Source organism: Nerophis lumbriciformis, linkage group LG13 (genome assembly GCF_033978685.3).
Source record: "Nerophis lumbriciformis linkage group LG13, RoL_Nlum_v2.1, whole genome shotgun sequence".
NCBI lineage: Eukaryota > Metazoa > Chordata > Actinopteri > Syngnathiformes > Syngnathidae > Nerophis > Nerophis lumbriciformis.
The window spans coordinates 45,625,421-45,648,937 of record NC_084560.2 but is presented as its reverse complement, the minus strand read 5'-3'; the positions used below and the strand labels follow the sequence as shown (position 1 = coordinate 45,648,937).

The window sequence follows — 23,517 nt, the reverse complement described above, 5'->3', positions numbered from 1 at the left end:
GAGAAAAGTCGGCAAAAGTCCCCAAAAATGTTCAAAATACCTACCCAGGTTCGAGTCCCACAAGTCCCGCGATGCCCAAAATGTCCATAACACACCCAGCCGAGTCCCACGGGGAGGGGGGGATAAAAGTTGGAAAAGTCGTCAAAAGTCCCAAAAATGTTCAAAATACTTACCCAGGTTGGAGTCCCACATCGAACCCGGGTGTGATTTTTGAACATTTTACCCACTTTTCTCACTTTTCTCCCTGCCTTCCTGTGGGACTTTGCTGGGCGCGTTTTTGACATTTTGGGCATCCCTCGACTTGCGCGGCCATACATAAGATTTTATGTTAGAGTGTTTTACTTGTTTTAAGTGTTTTGCTCCTAAATGATCTCAGTAAGATATTACAGCTTGTTGCTGAGACTTGATGACCTTCATTGAGTAAAACATGCTTGAAACTATTTTTGTCCAAATGTCCAAAACACACCCAGCAATGGTGCACAGGAAGGCGGGGAAGAAGAGGGGAAATGGCGGCCAAAATGGTCAAAAGTCCCAATTTTGTCCAAAATACCTCCCTGGGTTCCAGTCTCACGAGTCCCGGGATGCAAAAAATGTCCAAAACGCACCCAGCAAAGTCCCACGGGAAGTGGGGGAGAAAAGTGAGAAAAGTTGGCAAAAGTCCCCAAAAATGTTCAAAATACCTACCCAGGTTCCAGTCCCACAAGTCCCGGGATGCCCAAAATGGCCATAACACACCCAGCCGAGTCCCACGGGGAGGGGGGGGATGAAAGTTGGAAAAGTCGGCAAAAGTCCCAAAAATGTTCAAAATACCTACCCAGGTTCCAGTCCCACAGGTCCCGGGATGCCAAAAATGTCCATAACACACCCAGCCGAGTCCCACGGGGAGGGGGGGGTGAAAGTTGGAAAAGTCGTCAAAAGTCCCAAAAATGTTCAAAATACCTACCCAGGTTGGAGTCCCACATGGAGTCTTAAGACTTGTGGCACTCGAACCCGGGTGTGATTTTTGAACATTTTACCCACTTTTCTCACTTTTCTCCCCGCCTTCCTGTGGGACTTTGCTGGGTGCGTTTTGGACATTTTGGGCATCCCTGGACTTGCGCGGCCATACATAACATTTTATGTTAGCGTGTTTTACTTGTTTTAAGTGTTTTGCTCCTAAATGATCTCAGTAAGATATTACAGCTTGTTGCTGAGACTTGATGACCTTTATTGAGTAAAACATGCTTGAAACTATTTTTGTCCAAATGTCCAAAACACAACCAGCAATGGTGCACAGGAAGGCGGGGAAGAAGAGGGGAAAAGGCGGCCAAAATGGTCAAAAGTCCCAATTTTGTCCAAAATACCTCCCCGGGTTCCAGTCTCACGAGTCCCGCCGCCGGCCGCACAAGTCCCCGAATGCAAAAAATGTCCAAAATGCACCCAGCAAAGTCCCACGGGAAGTGGGGGAGAAAAGTGAGAAAAGTCGGCAAAAGTCCCCAAAAATGTTCAAAATACCTACCCAGGTTCCAGTCCCACAAGTCCCGCGATGCCCAAAATGTCCATAACACACCCAGCCGAGTCCCACGGGGTGGGGGGGATGAAAGTTGGAAAAGTCGGCAAAAGTCCCAAAAATGTTCAAAATACTTAACCAGGTTGGAGTCCCACATCGAACCCGGGTGTGATTTTTGAACATTTTACCCACTTTTCTCACTTTTCTCACTTTTCTCCCTGCCTTCCTGTGGGACTTTGCTGGGCGCGTTTTTGACATTTTGGGCATCCCTGGACTTGCGCGTCCATACATAAGATTTTATGTTAGAGTGTTTTACTTGTTTTAAGTGTTTTGCTCCTAAATGATCTCAGTAAGATATTACAGCTTGTTGCTGAGATTTGATGACCTATATTGAGTAAAACATGCTTGAAACTATTTTGTCCAAATGTCCAAAACACACCCAGCAATGGTGCACAGGAAGGCGGGGAAGAAGAGGGGAAATGGTGGCCAAAATGGTCAAAAGTCCCAATTTTGTCCAAAATACCTCCAGTTCCAGTCTCACGAGTCCCGCCGCCGGCCGCACAAGTCCCCGAATGCAAAAAATGTCCAAAAAGCACCCAGCAAAGTCCCACGGGAAGTGGGGGAGAAAAGTGAGAAAAGTCGGCAAAAGTCCCCAAAAATGTTCAAAATACCTACCCAGGTTCCAGTCCCACAAGTCCCGGGATGCCCAAAATGTCCGTAGCACACCCAGCCGAGTCCCACGGGGAGGGGGGGATAAAAGTTGGAAAAGTCGTCAAAAGTCCCAAAAATGTTCAAAATACCTACCCAGGTTCGAGTCCCACAAGTCCTGCGATGCCCAAAATGTCCATAACACACCCAGCCGAGTCCCACGGGGAGGGGGGGGATGAAAGTTGGAAAAGTCGACAAAAGTCCCAAAAATGTGCAAAATACCTACCCAGGTTCCAGTCCCACAAGTCCCGGGATGCCCAAAATGTCCAAAACACACCCAGCCGAGTCCCACGGGGAGGGGGGATAAAAGTTGGAAAAGTCGTCAAAAGTCCCAAAAATGTTCAAAATACCTACCCAGGTTCCAGTCCCACAAGTCCCGGGATGCCCAAAATGTCCATAACACACCCAGCCGAGTCCCACGGGGAGGGGGGGGTGAAAGTTGGAAAAGTCGGCAAAAGTCCCAAAAATGTGCAAAATACCTACCCAGGTTCCAGTCCCACAAGTCCCGGGGTGCCCAAAATGTCCATAACACACCCAGCCGAGTCCCACGGGGAGGGGGGATGAAAGTTTTATTTTCAATGAAACAATAGAAAATAGGTACTCATATAGTAGTACAGTTGTTATTAGTGAGAATATACTTATTTTAAGCTATTTTTGGGTTCATTGAGGTTAGCAAATTAGGGCCCGCATGGCCCATTGCATAAGGACTCCCTTTGGGAGTCCTTATGCAATGGGACATAAGGACCTATTGAATTTGTAAGGTTTTATTATTATTATACCGGCCGCCTCTTTGAGCACTAATTTGACCCACTTAACATGCTTCAAAACTCACCATATTTGACCCACACATCAGGACCTGCAAAAATTGTCTTTTAATGAAAAAATCAAACCCCAAAACTCAAAATTGCGCTCTAGCGCCCCCTAGGAAAAAAAACAAACTAGACTGCCTGTAACTCCCACTAGGAAGGTCGGAAAGACATGAAACAAAATTCTCTATGTAGGTCTGACTTAGACCTAGATTTCATAATTGTACATCCTTGGGCAGAAATCAACAGGAAGTTGGCAATTCCCCCTTCAAGACAAAAAAAAGTACTAAAAACAGTCACTTTTGCCTCTTTGAGCTGTAATTTGACCCCATTAACATGCTTCAAAACTCACCGAACTGAACACACACATCAGGACTGGCAAAAATTGCGATCTAATAAAAAAACCTAACCGCAAATCTCAAAATTGCGCTCTAGCGCAATTTTTGAATAAAACGCTGAAAAAACTGCTACACTGAAGAAAAAAATGACAAAACTGCCTGTAACTCCCACTGGGAAGGTCGGAGAGACATGAAACAAAAACCTCTATGTAGGTCTCACTTAGACCTACATTTCATAGATTGAGAACCCCCCGCAAAAATCAACAGGAAGTTTGCTATTCCCCCTTCAAAACAAATTTTTTGTAAAAACCGGTCACCTTCCTTCAAAAACTATCTCCTCTGAGCGCGTTTGTCGTTTCAGCTTCAAACTAACAGGAGAGAGATTGAACCCTTGTGTATAAAAGTACAGAACAGCGTTTTTCTAACTGCTCCGGTTTTGATTTTATGACCCTTCAAAGAACTGCTGCGCTGCTGTTTTTTTAAGATGGCTGCTTAAAAGCAGGAAGCACCAGCGTGCCCACACAATGCAGACAAGGTCGGTACACTAGACAAAAGTATTGGGACACTTATGACTACCACCGGACAAAAGTATTGGGACACTTATGACTACCACCGGACAAAAGTATTGGGACAGTTAGGACTACCACTGGAAAAAAGTATTGGGACACCTACACTGGACAAATGTATTGGGACACTTAGGACTACAACTTGACAAAAGTATTGGGACACGTACTACTAAAACTGGACAAAAGTATTGGGACACTTAGGACTAACACCTGCCAAATACGCGGGACCGACCAACGCTGCTTGCAGCTTTAATTTTGCTTGTTTTGGAAAGTCTTGACAAGCCAAATTTTCTTGTTCTATTGGCAGATCATTTTGCTTAGTTCAAATAAAATACCCCTCATTTTTGTGTTTTTTTTCTTCTTGTTTTTAAACACTGACTTTTTGCAGTGTATTCCGACAGTCCTGTATTTTACTATCAACACTGTTGATAGTAAAATAATGTCAAGTATCAAAGAAGAGAAGAATAAGTGATTATTACATTTTAACAGAAGTGTAGATAGAACATGTTAAAAGAGAAAGTAAGCAGATATTAACAGTAAACGAACAAGTAGATTAATAATTCATTTTCTACCACCAGTCCTTAATGATGTGTACAAAATAAAAAGACACAATATGTTACTGCATACGACTAATTAGGAGTCTTTGTTTGTTTACTTACTACTAAAAGACAAGTTGTCTTGTATGTTCACTATTTTATTTAAGGACAAACTTGCAATTTTGATTGTTTAGATTTTATTTAGAAAAGTATCTAAGTACCGGTACCAAAAATATTGGTATCGGGACAACACTAGTAGGTACTAATGATTTATAATGTCCGATGATTTATTAAGCTCTAAGACAGTTATATACAAGTCTCACTCAGCAATGGTGCATTTAAGGCCGCCAAACTTAGTGGGACATCTCAACGCTTAGGGCAGTGAATCTGAAACTGCGGTACGCCAAAGAGTCGCTTAATTAAATATTCAAACACAGCGTTGCTGTTCAAAGTGTGTGGAATGTTAATGGGGCCCAAAAATATTAACACATGTTAAATAATGTCAATCATTTTGCAAGGCAGTCTGCAGAAAATGATGGAAAGCGCCACTCTACCTACGACTGACGCTGTGGTCAAAGTTGGAATTGCCACAAAACACAATTCGTCACGTCACATGTGTCAGGTAAACCGTGACGAATGAGGCCATATGAATCCCTTTCCTACTGTAGTAAGTCTAGACCCCTAATGTGGGGCTTGTACTAAAAATAAGTAGTAATTGATATACAAGGTGCTGCTTGAAATCGTGCGATAATACTCGACTTCCGAGTGCGCGCCGCCTCCTTTCTTATGGAAATGAGGGGAGGAGTTCTTTCACTTTCAAGCCGTGTCCTTCCCTTTACAGGCGGGTCTCCTCGCACCCGTTTTGCCCACTGATGTTCAGTCAGGGGAAGGAAGAAAAAAAAAAATGAAGGGTTGCTGCTGTTGTTTGTTTTCTATTACTTTGAACACGTCCGCCAAGTGAGAGGGAGAAGAAGAAAAAAAATCTCAATCAGATCCCGATGAGGTTTTCTTGAAAGCGGGCGCAGGAATATCACGTTTTGATCCCCGCCGCTCAAAGTCCCACATAACTTTGACCTTCCGTCTGCACTTTGAAACTACATTTTTAGTTGTGGTAAATAATAAGTAAAAATGTGATAACAAGCTAGCTTAACTTTGATGGTAGGTGCATGTTTTTTATTTTTATTTTATTATTTTTGTTACTCTTATACGATTTTTAGTTGTGGTAAAAAAATAAGTGGTAACAAGCTAGCTTAACTTTGATGGTAGATGCGTTTTTTATTTATTTATTTTTTATTTTTTTAAACTCATACGATTTTTAGTTGTGGTAAAAAAAAAAATAAGTAAAAATTTAGTAAAAAGCTAGCTTAACTTTGATGGTAGGGTTTTTTTTTTGTTTGTTTTTTGTTTTTTTAACTCTTATACAATTTTTAGTTGTGGTAAACAAAATAAGTAAAAATTTTGTAAAAAGCTAGCTTAACTTTGATGGTAGGTGCGTGTTTTTAATTTTTTAATTTTATTTTTTTAACTCTTATACGGTTTTTAGTTGTGGTTAAAAAAATAAGGTAAAAATGTAGTAACAAGCTAGCTTAACTTTGATGGTAGGTGCGTTTTTTATTTATTTATTTTTTATTTTTTTAAACTCTTATACGATTTTTAGTTGTGGTAAAAAAAAATAAGTAAAAATTTAGTAAAAAGCTAGCTTAACTTTGATGGTAGGGTTTTTTTTGTTTTGTTTTGTTTTTTTAACTCTTATACAATTTTTAGTTGTGGTAAAAAAAAATAAGTAAAAATTTAGTAAAAAGCTAACTTAACTTTAATGTTAGGCCCGTGTTTTTAATTGTTTAATTTTATTTTTTTTAACTCTTATACGATATTTAGTTGTGGTAAAAATGTAGTAACAAGCTAGCTTAACTTTGATGGTAGGCTTTTTTTTTTTTTTTTTTAATTTAACTCTTATACGGTTTTTAGTTGTGGTAAAAAAAATAAGTAAAAATTTAGTAAAAAGCTAACTTAACTTTGATGGTAGGTGCGTGTTTTTTTTGTGTTTTTTTTAAACTCTTATACGATTTTTATTTGTGGTAAAAAAAAAAAAAAGAAGTAAAAATATAGTTACAAGCTAGCTTAACTTTGATGGTAGGTGCATGTTTTTAATTTTTTAATTTTATTCTTTTAACTCTAACGATTTTTAGTTGTGGTAAAAAAATAAGATAAAAATGTAGTAACAAGCTAGCTTAACTTGGATGGTAGGGGTTTTTTTTGTTTTAAAAAAAAAATTGAACTCTTATACGGTTTTTAGTTGTGGTAAAAACAAATTAGTAAAAATTTAGTAAAAAGCTAACTTAACTTTGATAGTAGGTGCGTGTTTTTTTGTGTTTTTTTTTAAACTCTTATACGATTTTTATTTGTGGTAAAAAAAAAAGAAGTAAAAATATAGTTACAAGCTAGCTTAACTTTGATGGTAGGTGCGTGTTTTTAATTTTATTATTTTAACTCTTGTACGATTTTTAGTTGTGGTAAAAAAAATAAGATAAAAATGTAGTAACAAGCTAGCTTAACTTTGATGGTAGGTTTTTTTTTGTTTTTAAAAAACAAATTTAACTCTTATATGGTTTTTATTTGTGGTAAAAAAAAAATAAGTAAAAATGTAGTAAAAAGCTAACTTAACTTTGATGGTAGGGGCATGTTTTTTTTGTGGTTTTTTTTAAACTCTTATACGATTTTTATTTGTGGTAAAAAAAAAAAAAGAAGTAAAAATATAGTTACAAGCTAGCTTAACTTTGATGGTAGGTGCGTGTTTTTAATTGTATTATTTTAACTCTTGTACGATTTTTAGTTGTGGTAAAAAAAATAAGATAAAAATGTAGTAGCTAGCTTAACTTTGATGGTAGGTTTTTTTTTTTTTTTTTTAAATTTAACTCTTATACGGTTTTTAGTTGTGGTAAAAAAAAATGAGTAAAAATTTAGTAAAAAGCTAACTTAACTTTGATGGTAGGTGCGTGTTTTTTTTGTGTTTTTTTTAAACTCTTATACGATTTTTATTTGTGGTAAAAAAAAAAAAAAAAAGAAGTAAAAATATAGTTACAAGCTAGCTTAACTTTGATGGTAGGTGCATGTTTTTAATTTTTTTATTTTATTTTTGTAACATTTATCTGATATGTAGTTGTGGTAAAAAAAATTAAGTAAAAAATTTAGTAACAAGCTAGCTTAACTTTGATGGTAGGTGCATGTTTTATTTTTATTTTTTTCATTTTTAACTCTATACGATTTTTAGTTGTGATAAAAATATGTTAAAATGTAATAACAAGCGAGCTTAACCTTGATGGTAGGTGCGTGTTTTTGTTGTTGTTGTTTTTTAACTTTTATACGATTTTTTTGTTGTAATAAAAATACGTTAAAATGTAATAACAAGCTAGCTTAACTTTGATGGTAGGTGCGTGTCTATTTTATTTTATTTTTATTTTAACTCTTATACGATTTTTTGTTGTGATAAAAATATGTTAAAATGTAATAACAAGCTAGCTTTGATGGTAGGTGCGTGTTTTTTTTTTTTTTTAATCTTACACGATTTTTAGTTGTGATAAACATACATTAAAATGTAATGTGTTTGGTCAAAGCCACCCCGCACCCTCATGCTTCCCCTTCCTCAGCCATGACTTTATTAGGCTCTCTTTGCCGTTTAAACGTCTTCAATTCCCCCCAATTAGGCGTCCGGCGGCAGACTGCAATTGAATTATTTAAAAGATTTGATAGCGTCTGATGGAATAATGTGTGTTAATGCATGAAAGGGGCAGAAAAGGCTTTTTTATTATGCCGACTGAAAGTCCATTTCTGGCTCTCTTTCGGCTGATATAATTAGCCGTGTTTGTGGCGCTTTAACGAGTCATTGGCGGCTTTCAAGGTTTTTTTATATTCAAATATTGAGACCATTTCCATAATATCACAGCGTAATTGATTCCTTTTTATTGCTGAGTAAACTTTGCTCTGTGAACCATTGTGTGTGTAGTTTTTAATCCCCCTTTCTTTATTATTATTGCGTTCTATTATTAACGTGGCGCCGTAAAACATTTATGCGTGTTATGTTAACATGGAGAATGATTCCCCTCCAGTAGATGTAAAGCTTTACTGTTATTGGACTTTTTAAGGGGGATATCTCAAGGGTGGGAGCCGCTAAATCGGCGGATTAACGGCGTCTCTTCGCCGAGTTCCCAAAGTTTGTCCCCTCTCGGCCGTCATACGCGTCGTTGACTAACCAACGACTTCTCTCGCGCAGGCCTGGAGCTCCCCTTCATGATGATGCCCCACCCCCTGATCCCCGTCAGCCTGCCGCCGGCCTCCGTCACCATGGCGATGAGCCAGATGAACCACCTCAGCACCATCGCCAACATGGCCGCCGCCGCCCACAGCCAGAGCCTGCCCTCGAGGATGGTCACCTCTGTCATCAAGGTATCTTCCGATGCAGAACGCACCTCCGCCAAAATAGCTGCATCGCTAACGTCAGTGCAGCAGCTTGACAAAAACAAGCAGACAAAATTCAGAAACTGTGAGCTGGGTCCTTTTTTTTTTTTTTTTTTTAATTCTTATACGATTTTTAGTTGTGGTAAAAAATAAGTAAAAATGTATTAACAAGCTATCTTAACTTTGATGATAGGTGCGTGTTTTTTGTTTAGTTTAGTTGTTTTTTTAACTCTTATACGATATTTAGTTGTGGTAAAAAAATAAGTAAAAATGTAGTAACAAGTTAGCTTATCTTTGATAGTAGGTGCGTTTTTTTTAAGTTTTTTTTTTAATTCTATACGATTTTTAGTTGTGGTAAAAAATAAGTAAAAATTTAGTTACAAGCTAGCTTATCTTTGATAGTAGGTGCATTTTTTTTAAAAGTTTTTTTTCATTCTTATACGATTTTTAGTTGTGGTAAAAAATAAGTAAAAATTTATTAACAAGCTATCTTAACTTTGATGGTAGGTGCGTGTTTTTTGTTTAGTTTAGTTTGTTTTTTTAACTCTTATACGATTTTTAGTTGTGGTAAAAAAAATAAGTAAAAATGTAGTAACAAGCTAGCTTATCTTTGATAGTAGGTGCGGGTTTTTTTTAGGTTTTTTTTTTAATTCTTATACGATTTTTAGTTGTGGTAAAAAATAAGTAAAAATGTAGTTACAAGCTATCTTATCTTTAATAGTAGGTGCGTTTTTTTTTAAAGTTTTTTTTCATTCTTGTACGATTTTTAGTTGTGGTAAAAAAAATAAGTAAAAATGTAATAACAATCTAGCTTAACTTTGATGGTAGGTGCGTTTTTATTTTTTTAACTCTTATACGATTTTTAGTTGTGGTAAAAAATAAGTAAAAATGTACTTAGATGCTATCTTAACTTTGATGGTAGGTGCGTGTTTTTGTTGTTGTTGTTTTTAAACTTTTATACGATTTTTAGTTGTGGTAAAAAATAAGTAAAACATTTAGTTACAAGCTAGCTTAACTTTGATGGTAGGTGCGTGTTTTTGTTGTTGTTTTTTTTAAACTTGTATACGATTTTTAGTTGTGGTAAAAAATAAGTAAAAATTTAGTTACAAGCTAGCTTAACTTTGATAGTAGGTGCGTTTTTTTTTTAGTTTTTTTTTAAATTCTTATACGATTTTTAGTTGTGGTAAAAAATAAGTTAAAATTTAGTTATAAGCTTGCTTATCTTTGATAGTAGGTGCGTTTTTTTTTAAAGTTTTTTTTCATTCTTATACGATTTTTAGTTGTGGTAAAAAATAAGTAAAAATTTATTAACAAGCTATCTTAACTTTGATGGTAGGTGCGTGTTTTTTGTTTAGTTTAGTTTAGTTTTTTTAACTCTTATACGATTTTTAGTTGTGCTAAAAAAAATAAGTAAAAATGTAGTAACAAGCTAGCTTATCTTTGATAGTAGGTGCGTTTTTTTTTAGTTTTTTTTAAAATTCTTATACGATTTTTAGTTGTGGTAAAAAATAAGTAAAAAATTTAGTTACAAGCTAGCTTAACTTTGATGGTAGGTGCGTGTTTTTTATTTATTTTTATTTGTTATTATACTCTTATACGATTTTTAGTTGTGGTAAAAAAAAAAAAGTAAAAATGTAGTAACAAGCTAGCTTATCTTTGATAGTAGGTGCGTTTTTTTTTTTAGTTTTTTTTAATTCTTATACGATTTTTAGTTGTGGTAAAAAATAAGTAAAAATGTAGTTACATGCTATCTTAACTTTGATGGTAGGTGCGTGTTTTTGTTGTTGTTGTTTTTAAACTTTTATACGATTTTTAGTTGTGGTAAAAAATAAGTAAAAATTTAGTTACAAGCTAGCTTAACTTTGATGGTAGGTGTGTGTTTTTTTTTTATTCAAATTTTTTTTAACTCATACGATTTTTATTTGTGGTAAAAAAAAATGTAATAATAATCTAGCTTAACTTTGATGGTAGATGCATTTTTATTTTTTTATTTTTTTAACTCTTATACGATTTTTAGTTGTGGTAAAAAAAAAAAAAAAGCACAAATGTAGTTACAAGCTAGCTTAACTTTGATGGTAGGTGCGTGTTTTTTGTTTGTTTGTTTAAACTCTTATACGATTTATAGTTGTGATAAAAAATAAGTAAAAATGTATTAACAAGCTATCTTAACTTTGATGGTAGGTGCGTGTTTTTTGTTTAGTTTAGTTGTTTTTTTTAAACTCTTATACGATATTTAGTTGTGGTACAAAAATAAGTAAAAATGTAGTAACAAGCTAGCTTATCTTTGATGGTAGGTGCGTTTTTTTTTTAGTTTTTTTTCATTCTTATACGATTTTTAGTTGTGGTAAAAAATAAGTAAAAATTTAGTTACAAGCTAGCTTAACTTTGATGGTAGGTGCATGTTTTTTGTTTTTTTGTTTTTTCTTTAACTCATACGATTTTTAGTTGTGGTAAAAAATAAGTAAAAATTTAGTTACAAGCTGGTTAACTTTGGTGGTAGGTGCGTTTTTATTTTTTTTAACTCTTATTCGATTTTAGTTGTGATAAAAATCCGTTAAAATGTAATAACGTGTTTTTTTTGTAGTTTTTTTGTTTTTGTAAACTCTTATACGATTTTTAGTTGTGATAAAAATACATTAAAATGTAATAACAAGCTAGCTTAACTTTGATGGTAGGTGCGTGTTTTTTTTTTGTTTGTTTGTTTTTAAACTCTTGTACGATTTTTAGTCGTAATAAAAATATGTTAAAATGTAATAACAAGCCAGCTTAACTTTGATGGTAGGTGCGTGATTTAATTTGTTTGAATTTTTTTTTTTAACTCTTATACGATTTTTAGTTGTAATAAAAATATGTTAAAATGTAATAACAAGCTAGCTTAACTTTGATGGTAAGTGCGTGTTTTTTTGTTTTTGTTTTTTTTAACTCTTATACGATTTTTTTATTGTGATAAAAATATGTTAAAATGTAATAACAAGCTAGCTTAACTTTGATGGTAGGTGCATGTTTTTTTGTTGTTTTTTTAACTTATACAATTTTTAGTTGTGATAAAAATACATTAAATGTAATAACAAGCTAGCTTAACTTTGATGGTAAGTACATGTTTTTTTGTTTTTTTAAAACTTCTTATACGATTTTTATTTGTGATAAAATACGTTAAAATGTAATAACAAGCCAGCTTAACTTTGATGGTAGGTGCGTGTTTTTTTTTTTGTTTGTTTGTTTTTAAACTCTTATACGATTTTTAGTCGTAATAAAAATATGTTAAAATGTAATAACAAGCTATCTTAACTTTGATGGTAGGTGCGTGATTAAATTTTTTTATTTAATTTTTTTTTAACTCTTATACGATTTTTAGTTGTGATAAGAATATGTTAAAATGTAATAACAAGCTAGCTTAACTTTGATGGTAGGTGCGTGATATAATTTTTTTATTTAATTTTTTTTTAACTCTTATACGATTTTTAGTTGTGATAAAAATATGTTAAAATGTAATAACAAGCTAGCTTAACTTTGATGGTAGGTGCGTGTTTTTTTTCTTTTTGTTTTTTTAACTCTTATACGATTTTTTGTTGTGATAAAAAATATGTTAAAATGTAATAACAAGCTAGCTTAACTTTGATGGTAGGTGCATGTTTTTTTGTTGTTTTTTTAACTTATACAATTTTTAGTTGTGATAAAAATACATTAAATGTAATAACAAGCTAGCTTAACTTTGATGGTAAGTACATGTTTTTTTGTTTTTTTAAAACTTCTTATACGATTTTTATTTGTGATAAAATACGTTAAAATGTAGTAACAAGCCAGCTTAACTTTGATGGTAGGTGCGTGTTGTTTTTTTTGTTTGTTTGTTTTTAAACTCTTATACGATTTTTAGTCGTAATAAAAATATGTTAAAATGTAATAACAAGCTATCTTAACTTTGATGGTAAGTGCGTGATTTAATTTTTTTATTTAATTTTTTTTTAACTCTTATACGATTTTTAGTCGTAATAAAAATAGGTTAAAATGTAATAACAAGCTAGCTTAACTTTGATGGTAGGTGCGTGATTTAATTTTTTTAATTTTTTTTAACTCTTATACGATTTTTAGTTGTAATAAAATATGTTAAAATGTAATAACAAGCTAGCTTAACTTTGATGGTAGGTGCGTGATTTAATTTTTTTATTTAATTTTTTTTTAACTCTTATACGATTTTTTTGTCGTAATAAAAATACGTTAAAATGTAATAACAAGCTAGCTTAACTTTTATGGTAGGTGCGTGATTTTATTTTTTTATTTGTTTATTTTTAACTCTTATACGGTTTTTAGTTGTGATAAAAATATGTTAAAATGTAATAACAAGCTAGCTTAACTTTGATGGTAGGTGCGTGTTTTTTTTTTATAAACTCTTACGATTTTTAATTGTGATAAAAATACGTTAAAATGTAATAACAAGCTAGCTTAACTTTGATGGTAGGTGCGTGATTTTATTTATTTATTTTTTTTTTTTTTAAACTCTTATACGATTTGTAGTTGTGATATAAATATGTTAAAATGTAATAACAAGCTAGCTTAACTTTGATGGTAGGTGCATGTTTTTTTTTGTTTTTTTTTTACTTATACAATTTTTGGTTGTGATGAAAATACATTAAATGTAATAACAAGCTAGCTTAACTTTGATGGTAAGTACATGTTTTTTTGTTTTTTTAAAACTTCTTATACGATTTTTATTTGTGATAAAATACGTTAAAATGTAATAACAAGCCAGCTTAACTTTGATGGTAGGTGCGTGTTTTTTTTGTTTGTTTGTTTGTTTTTAAACTCTTATACGATTTTTAGTCGTAATAAAAATATGTTAAAATGTAATAACAAGCTATCTTAACTTTGATGGTAGGTGCGTGATTTAATTTTTTTATTTAATTTTTTTTTAACTCTTATACGATTTTTAGTTGTGATAAGAATATGTTAAAATGTAATAACAAGCTAGCTTAACTTTGATGGTAGGTGCGTGATATAATTTTTTTATTTAATTTTTTTTTAACTCTTATACGATTTTTAGTTGTGATAAAAATATGTTAAAATGTAATAACAAGCTAGCTTAACTTTGATGGTAAGTGCGTGTTTTTTTTGTTTTTGTTTTTTTAACTCTTATTCGATTTTTTGTTGTGATAAAAAATATGTTAAAATGTAATAACAAGCTAGCTTAACTTTGATGTAGGCGCGTTTTTTTTTTATAAACTCTTACGATTTTTAGTTGTGATAAAAATACGTTAAAATGTAAAAAGCTAGCTTAACTTTGATGGTAGGTGCATGTTTTTTTGTTGTTGTTTTTTTAACTTATACAATTTTTAGTTGTGATAAAAATACATTAAATGTAATAACAAGCTAGCTTAACTTTGATGGTAGGTGCGTGTTTTTTTTTGTTTTGTTTTGTTTTTTAACTTAAACGATTTTTATTTGTGATAAAATACGTTAAAATGTAATAACAAGCTAGCTTAACTTTGATGGTAGGTACGTGTTTTTTTGTTTTTGTTTTTTTAACCCTTATACGTTTTTTGTTGTGATAAAAATATGTTAAAATGTAATAACAAGCTAGCTTAACTTTGATGGTAGGTGCGTGATTTTATTTTTTTTATTTTATTTTTTTTTAACTCTTAAACGATTTTTAGTTGTGATAAAAATATGTTAAAATGTAATAACAAGCTAGCTTAACTTTGATGGTAGGTGCGTGTTTTTTTGTTTTTGTTTTTTTTAACTCAAACGATTTTTAGTTGTGATATAAATATGTTAAAATGTAATAACAAGCTAGCTTAACTTTGATGGTAGGTGCGTGTTTTTTTTGTTTTTTTATAAACTCTTACAATTTTTAGTCGTAATAAAAATACGTTAAAATGTAATAACAAGCTAGCTTAACTTTGGTGGTAGGTGCGTGATTTTATTTGTTTTATTTAATTTTTTTTTAACTCTTATACGATTTTTAGTTGTGATAAAAAATATGTTAAAATGTAATAACAAGCTAGTTTAACTTTAATGGTAGGTGCGTGTTTTTTTTGTTTTTTTTATCAACTTACAATTTTTAGTCGTAATAAAAATACGTTAAAATGTAATAACAAGCTAGCTTAACTTTGATGGTAGGTGCGTAATTTTATTTTATTTTATTTTTTTTTTTTTAACTCTTATGCGGTTTTTAGTTGTGATAAAAATACATTAAAATGTAATAACAAGCTAGCTTAACTTTGATGGTAGGTGCGTGTTTTTTGTTTGTTTGTTTGTTTTTAAACTCTTATACGATTTTTAGTCGTAATAAAAATATGTTAAAATGTAATAACAAGCCAGCTTAACTTTGATGGTAGGTGCGTGATTTAATTTGTGTGAATTTTTTTTTTTAACTCTTATACGATTTTTTTGTTGTGATAAAAAATACATTAAAATGTCATAACAAGCTAGCTTAACTTTGATGGTAGGTGCGTGTTTTTTTTAAATGTATTTATTTATTTATTTTTAAATCTTATAAGATTTTTAGTTGTGATAAAAATATGTTAAAATGTAATAACAAGCTAGCCTAACTTTGATGGTAAGTGCGTGCTGTTTTCTATTGTTGTTGTTTTTTAAACTCTTATTCGATTTTTAGTTGTGATAAAAATCAGTTAAAATGTAATAACAAGCCAGCTTAACCTTGTTGGTAGGTGCGTGTTTTTTTTGTTTGTTTTTTTTGTTTTTTTAAACTCTTATACGATTTTTAGTCGTAATAAAAATATGTTAAAAATGTAATAACAAGCTAGCTTAACTTTGATGGTAGGTGCGTGATTTAATTTTTTTAATTTTTTTTTTTTAACTCTTATACGATTTTTAGTTGTAATAAAAATATGTTAAAATGTAATAACTTTGATGGTAGGTGCGTGATTTTATTTTTTTTATTTAATTTTTTTTTAACTCTTATACGATTTTTAGTTGTGATAAAAATATGTTAAAATGTAATAACAAGCTAGCTTAACTTTGATGGTAGGTGCGTGATTTAATTTTTTTTATTTAATTTTTTTTAACTCTTATACGATTTTTAGTTGTGATAAAAATATGTTAAAATGTAATAACAAGCTAGCTTAACTTTGATGGTAGGTGCGTGTTTTTTTTGTTTTTTTATAAACTCTTACAATTTTTAGTCGTAATAAAAATATGTTAAAATGTAATAACAAGCTAGCTTAACTTTGATGGTAGGTGCGTGATTTTATTTTATTGTATTTTTATTTTTTTAACTCTTATACAGTTTTTAGTTGTGATAAAAATACGTTAAAATGTTATAACAAGCTAGCTTAACTTTGATGGTAGGTGCGTGTTTTTTTTTTTTTTTTTTTTTTTTTAACTTAAACGATTTTTATTTGTGATAAAATACGTTAAAATGTAACTTTGATGGTAGGTGCGTGTCGGCGATTTTCTTGCTTTTAAAGTGCTGACTTAGCGTAATTTCCTGAGTAATTTCCTTCCATTCTCACGGTACATTGACAATCATTGGTACTTTAACTTAACATGTTGCAAAAAAAACAGCATATTGTGATGTCAATTTTTCAATGTTGCTCTAACTGCTAATGTTTGGTCACACTACATGTTTAAAAAAATGCTTTGATTGGCGAGGTTAATGCCTGATTGTGGACTTCAAAAATACTCTTGCAAATATGGGCCTAAACTGGATGTTTATATTTTGGATGGTGTGTTGGTGTTGTGGCTGCAGGGTTTGCAGGAGCGGATCCCGGACAGTCCCTCCCCCGCCCCGTCCTTGGAGGACCACAGGAGGCCCGGCAGCCACCCGTCGTCCCACCGCAGCAGCAGCGTGTCCAGCTCGCCGGCCCACACAGAAAGCTCCTCGGACAGAATACGTACGTCGCCTCCTCCTCCACTTCACCAACTTTTGACATTTTTATGTCATTTCTTTAAAAAAAAAATTTTTTTTAAATGACCCTGTTCGTCCCACATCGTTGTTGTCCTCAGCGCCACACCACAACGGCCTGTCCATGAACCAGGTCCTGCTGGGCTTGTCCCCCAACATGCCGCCGGGGCCTAAAGAGGGAGACCTGGCGCACGACATGAGCCACGAGCTGAAAAGGATGCACGCTGAAAAAGGTCAGTTTTAGTTATATTGTAAAACTTTAATAGATATCCATTTTGACTTCATATTTGCCATAAATCAGGGGTGTCAAACGTACCGCGGGATGACTTTGCTAAGTATAAAAATGAACCAGAATTTTTTTAATGAAAGAAACTGCTGTTCTAAATGTGTCCACTGGATGTCGCAATAGCAATTATTTGTATCTTTGTAGATACATGTCATACTTGCCAACCCTCCCGGATTTTCCGGGAGACTCCCGAAATTCAGCGCCTCTCCCGAAAACCTCCCGGGACAAATTTTCTCCCGAAAATCTCCCGAAATTCAGGCACACAATATAAACGGCGTACCTGCCCCAATGACGTTATAACTGTAGAATGATCGAGGGTTTCTTATGTGGGTTTATTGTTAGGCAGTTTCATTAACGTCCTCCCAGCGCGGTAACAACACACAACAACAGCAGTCGCGTTTTTCGTCTACCGTAAAGCAGTCGGTCTGCCGTAAACAGCAATGTTGTGACACTCTTAAACGGGACAATACTGCCATCTAGTGCATTTGATGAAAGCACTTTTGTGCGTGCCACACAGCAATGCATCATCAGAGAGGGCGTTCAGCATGGTTAGAAAAATAGTGACAAATAGAACAAGGATGGACAATTCAACCCTTAACTCAACAATGAGTAGATGAGTGTTATGTGTGTGTATATGTGTAAATAAATGAACACTGAAATTCAAGTATTTCTTTTATTTATATATATATATATATATATATATATATATATATATATATATATATATATATATATATATATATATATATATATATATATATATATGCGTGCTATATTTATTGTTGTTGTTTTTGAAACTCTTATTCGATTTTTAGTTGTGATAAAAATCAGTTAAAATGCAATAACAAGCCAGCTTAACCTTGTTGGTAGGTGCGTGTTTTTTTTGTTTATTTTTTTGGTTTTTTTAAACTCTTATACGATTTTTAGTCGTAATAAAAATACGTTAAAATGTAATAACGAGCTAGCTTAACTTTGATGGTAGGTGCGTGATTTTATTTTTTTATTTATTTATTTTTTAACTCTTATACGATTTTTAGTTGTGATAAAAAATATGTTAAAATGTAATAACAAGCTAGCTTAACTTTGATGGTAGGTACGTCTTTTTTTTTTGTTTTTTTTATAAACTTTTACAATTTTTAGTCGTAATAAAAATACGTTAAAATGTAATAACGAGCTAGCTTAACTTTGATGGTAGGTGCGTGATTTTATTTTATTTTATTTTTATTTTTTTAGCTCTTACACGGTTTTTAGTTGTGATAAAAATATGTTAAAATGTAATAACAAGCTAGCTTAACTTTGATGGTAGGTACGTGTTTTTTTTTTGTTTTTTTTATAAACTCTTAAAATTTTTAGTCGTAATAAAAATACGTTAAAATGTAATAACAAGCTAGCTTAACTTTGATGGTAGGTGCGTAATTTTATTTTATTTTATTTTATTTTTTTTAACTCTTACACGGTTTTTAGTTGTGATAAAAATATGTTTAAATGTAATAGCAAGCTAGCTTAACTTTGATGGTAGGTACGTCTTTTTTTTTTTCTTTTTTTTATAAACTCTTACAATTTTTAGTCGTAATAAAAATACGTTAAAATGTAATAACAAGCTAGCTTAACTTTGATGGTAGGTGCGTGATTTTATTTTATTTTATTTTTATTTTTTTAACTCTTATGCAGTTTTTAGTTGTGATAAAAATATGTTAAAATGTAATAACAAGCTAGCTTAACTTTGATGGTAGGTGCATGTTTTTTTTGTTTTTTTTATAAACTCTTACAATTTTTAGTCGTAATAAAAATACGTTAAAATGTAATAACAAGCTAGCTTAACTTTGATGGTAGGTGCGTGATTTTATTTTTTTATTTTATTTTTTTTAACTCTTATATGATTTTTAGTTGTGATAAAAATATGTTAAAATGTAATAACAAGCTAGCTTAACTTTGATGGTAAGTGCGTGTTTTTTTGTTTTTGTTTTTTTAACCCTGAAACGATTTTTACATATATATATATATATATATATATATATATATATATATATATATATATATATATATATATATATATATGCGTGCTGTATTTATTTTTGTTGTTTTTTAAACTCTTATTCGATTTTTAGTTGTGATAAAAATCAGTTAAAATGCAATAACAAGCCAGCTTAACCTTGTTGGTAGGTGCGTGTTTTTTTTTTTGTTTGTTTTGTTTTTTTAAACTCTAATACGATTTTTAGTCGTAATAAAAATACGTTAAAATGTAATAACGAGCTAGCTTAACTTTGATGGTAGGTGCGTGATTTTATTTTTATTTTTTTTATTTTTTTGACTCTTATACGATTTTTAGTTGTGATAAAAAATATGTTAAAATGTAATAACGAGCTAGCTTAACTTTGATAGTAGGTGCGTGATTTTATTTTTTTATATTTTTATTTTTTAACTCTTATACGATTTTTAGTTGTGATAAAAATATGTTAAAATGTAATAACAAGCTAGCTTAACTTTGATGGTAGGTACGTGTTTTTTTTTTTGTTTTTTTTATAAACTCTTACAATTTTTAGTCGTAATAAAAATACGTTAAAATGTAATAACAAGCTAGCTTAACTTTGATGGTAGGTGCGTGAATTTATTTTATTTTATTTTTATTTTTTTAACTCTTACACGGTTTTTAATTGTGATATAAATATGTTAAAATGTAATAACAAGCTAGCTTAACTTTGATGGTAAGTGCGTGTTTTTTTGTTTTTGTTTTTTTAACCCTGAAACGATTTTTACATATATATATATATATATATATATATATATATATATATATATATATATATATATATATATATATATATATATATATATATATATATATATATATATATATATATGTGCTGTTTTTTATTGTTGTTGTTTTTTAAACTCTTATTCGATTTTTAGTTGTGATAAAAATCAGTTAAAATGCAATAACAAGCCAGCTTAACCTTGTTGGTAGGTGCGTGTTTTTTTTGTTTATTTTTTTTGTTTTTTTAAACTCTTATACGATTTTTAGTCGTAATAAAAATACGTTAAAATGTAATAACAAGCTAGCTTAACTTTGATGGTAGGTGCATGTTTTTTTTGTTTTTTTTATAAACTCTTACAATTTTTAGTCATAATAAAAATACGTTAAAATGTAATAACAAGCTAGCTTAACTTTGATGGTAGGTGCGTGATTTTATTTTATTTTTTTATTTTTTTTAAACTCTTATACGATTTTTAGTTGTGATAAAAATATGTTAAAATGTAATAACAAGCTAGCTTAACTTTGATGGTAGGTACGTGGTTTTTTTTTTGGTTTTTTTATAAACTCTTACAATTTTTAGTCGTAATAAAAATACATTAAAATGTAATAACAAGCTAGCTTAACTTTGATGGTAGGTGCGTGATTTTATTTTATTTATTTATTTTTTTTTTAACTCTTACACGGTTTTTAGTTGTGATAAAAATATGTTAAAATGTAATAACAAGCTAGCTTAACTTTGATGGTAAGTGTGTGTTGTTTTGTTTTTGTTTTTTTAACCCTGAAACGATTTTTACATACATATATATATATATATATATATATATGTATATATATATATATATATATATATATATATATATATATATATATATATATATATATATGCGTGCTGTTTTTTATTGTTGTTGTTTTTTAAACTCTTATTCGATTTTTAGTTGTGATAAAAATCAGTTAAAATGCAATAACAAGCCAGCTTAACCTTGTTGGTAGGTGCGTGTTTTTTTTGTTTGTTTTTTTTGTTTTTTTAAACTCTTATACGATTTTTAGTCGTAATAAAAATACGTTAAAATGTAATAACGAGCTAGCTTAACTTTGATGGTAGGTGCGTGATTTTATTTTATTTTTTTTATTTTTTTTTAACTCTTATACGATTTTTAGTTGTGATAAAAATATGTTAAAATGTAATAACAAGCTAGCTTAACTTTGATGGTAGGTGCATGTTTTTTTTGTTTTTTTTATAAACTCTTACAATTTTTAGTCGTAATAAAAATACGTTAAAATGTAATAACAAGCTAGCTTAACTTTGATGGTAGGTGCGTGATTTTATTTTATTTTATTTTTATTTTTTTTAACTCTTACACGGTTTTTAGTTGTGATAAAAATATGTTAAAATGTAATAACAAGCTAGCTTAACTTTGATGGTAAGTGCGTGTTTTTTTGTTTTTGTTTTTTTAACCCTGAAACGATTTTTACATATATATATATATATATATATATATATATATATATATATATATATATATATATATATATATGAAATACTTGACTTAGTATTTCATATATATATATATATATATATATATATATATATATATATATATGAAATACTTGACTTAGTATTTCATATATATATATATATATATATATATATATATATATATATATATATATGAAATACTTGACATGGTGAATCCTAGCTGTAAATATACTCCTCCCCTCTTAACCACGCCCCTCCCCCAACCACGCCCCCTCCCCGGCCCCACCCCCCACCTCCCGAAATTGAAGGTCTCAAGGTTGGCAAGTATGACATATGTACAAAATAAATTCACATCAGTGGAGGAAAATGATCAAACTACATTAATAACATACTGCGTGATTTTATTTTTATTTTTATTTTTTTTAACTCTTATACGATTTTTTGCTGTGATAAAAATATGTTAAAATGTAACAACAAGGTAGCTTAACTTTGATGGTAGGTGCATGTTTTTTTTGTTTTTTTTATAAACTCTTACAATTTTTAGTCGTAATAAAAATACGTTAAAATGTAATAACGAGCTAGCTTAACTTTGATGGTAGGTGCGTGATTTTATTTTATTTTATTTTTATTTTTTTAACTCTTACACGGTTTTTAGTTGTGATAAAAATATGTTAAAATGTAATAACAAGCTAGCTTATTTTTGATGGTAGGTACGTGGTTTTTTTTGGTTTTTTTATAAACTCTTACAATTTTTAGTCGTAATAAAAATACGTTAAAATGTAATAACAAGCTAGCTTAACTTTGATGGTAGGTGCGTGATTTTATTTTATTTTATTTTTTTTTTTTTAACTCTTATACAGTTTTTAGTTGTGATAAAAATATGTTAAAATGTAATAACAAGCTAGCTTAACTTTGATGGTAGGTACGTCTTTTTTTTTTTTATAAACTCTTACAATTTTTAGTCGTAATAAAAATACGTTAAAATGTAATAACAAGCTAGCTTAACTTTGATGGTAGGTGCGTGATTTTATTTTATTTTTATTTTTTTAACTCTTATACAGTTTTTAGTTGTGATAAAAATATGTTAAAATGTAATAACAAGCTAGCTTAACTTTGATGGTAAGTGCGTGTTTTTTTGTTTTTGTTTTTTTAACCCTGAAACGATTTTTACATATATATATACATATATATATATATATATATATATATATATATGAAATACTTAACTTAGTATTTCATATATATATATATATATATATATATATATATATATATATATATATATATATATATGAAATACTTGATTTAGTATTTCATATATATATATATATATATATATATATATATATATATGAAATACTTGACTTGGTGAATCCTAGCTGTAAATATACTCCTCCCCTCTTAACCACGCCCCTCCCCCAACCACGCCCCCTCCCCGCCCCCACCCCCCACCTCCCGAAATTGAAGGTCTCAAGGTTGGCAAGTATGACATATGTACAAAATAAATTCACATCAGTGGAGGAAAATGATCAAACTACATTAATAACACACTGCGTGATTTTATTTTTATTTTTATTTTTTTAACTCTTATACGATTTTTTGTTGTGATAAAAATATGTTAAAATGTAATAACAAGCTAGCTTAACTTTGATGGTAGGTGCATGTTTTTTTTGTTTTTTTATAAACTCTTACATTTTTTAGTCGTAATAAAAATACGTTAAAATGTAATAACAAGCTAGGTGATGGTAGGTGCGTGATTTTATTTTATTTTATTTTTATTTTTTTAACTCTTATACAGTTTTTACTTGTGATAAAAATATGTTAAAATGTAATAACAAGCTAGCTTAACTTTGATGGTAGGTACGTCTTTTTTTTCTTTCTTTTTTTTATAAACTCTTACAATTTTTAGTCGTAATAAAAATACGTTAAAATGTAATAACAAGCTAGCTTAACTTTGATGGTAGGTGCGTGATTTTATTTTATTTTATTTTTATTTTTTTAACTCTTATACGGTTTTTAGTTGTGATAAAAACCGTATAACCGTGTATACCGTAACTGTCATTTGATTTTGATATCATTTTTTTATCATGATAGATTAAAAATGAACACCAATGAGTTGACTGATGAACATTATCACATCATTTATTCAGAAAATATAAATAACGACAAATATAGATAGATTACTATTAACCGAAACATGTAAATGTAAAAAAAAAACAACAACATTATGATTTGTAAAT

General features: G+C 30.5%; 1 protein-coding gene across 3 annotated transcripts in view; it reads left to right on the top strand.

Moving 5' to 3' along the window:
• Positions 1-23,517, top strand: part of dachd (dachshund d) — a 570,949-nt gene that overhangs the window by 426,555 nt on the left and 120,877 nt on the right. For all 3 annotated transcript variants that reach the window (XR_012050790.1, XM_061970732.2, XM_061970731.2), the window contains exons 4-6: positions 8,714-8,886; positions 16,604-16,748; positions 16,861-16,992. Coding sequence is in view for 2 of the 3 variants with exons in the window: in XM_061970732.2 (XP_061826716.2) it covers positions 8,714-8,886; positions 16,604-16,748; positions 16,861-16,992 (450 nt within the window). In the remaining variant the exon portion in view is untranslated. The remainder of the gene's footprint in view (positions 1-8,713; positions 8,887-16,603; positions 16,749-16,860; positions 16,993-23,517) is intronic.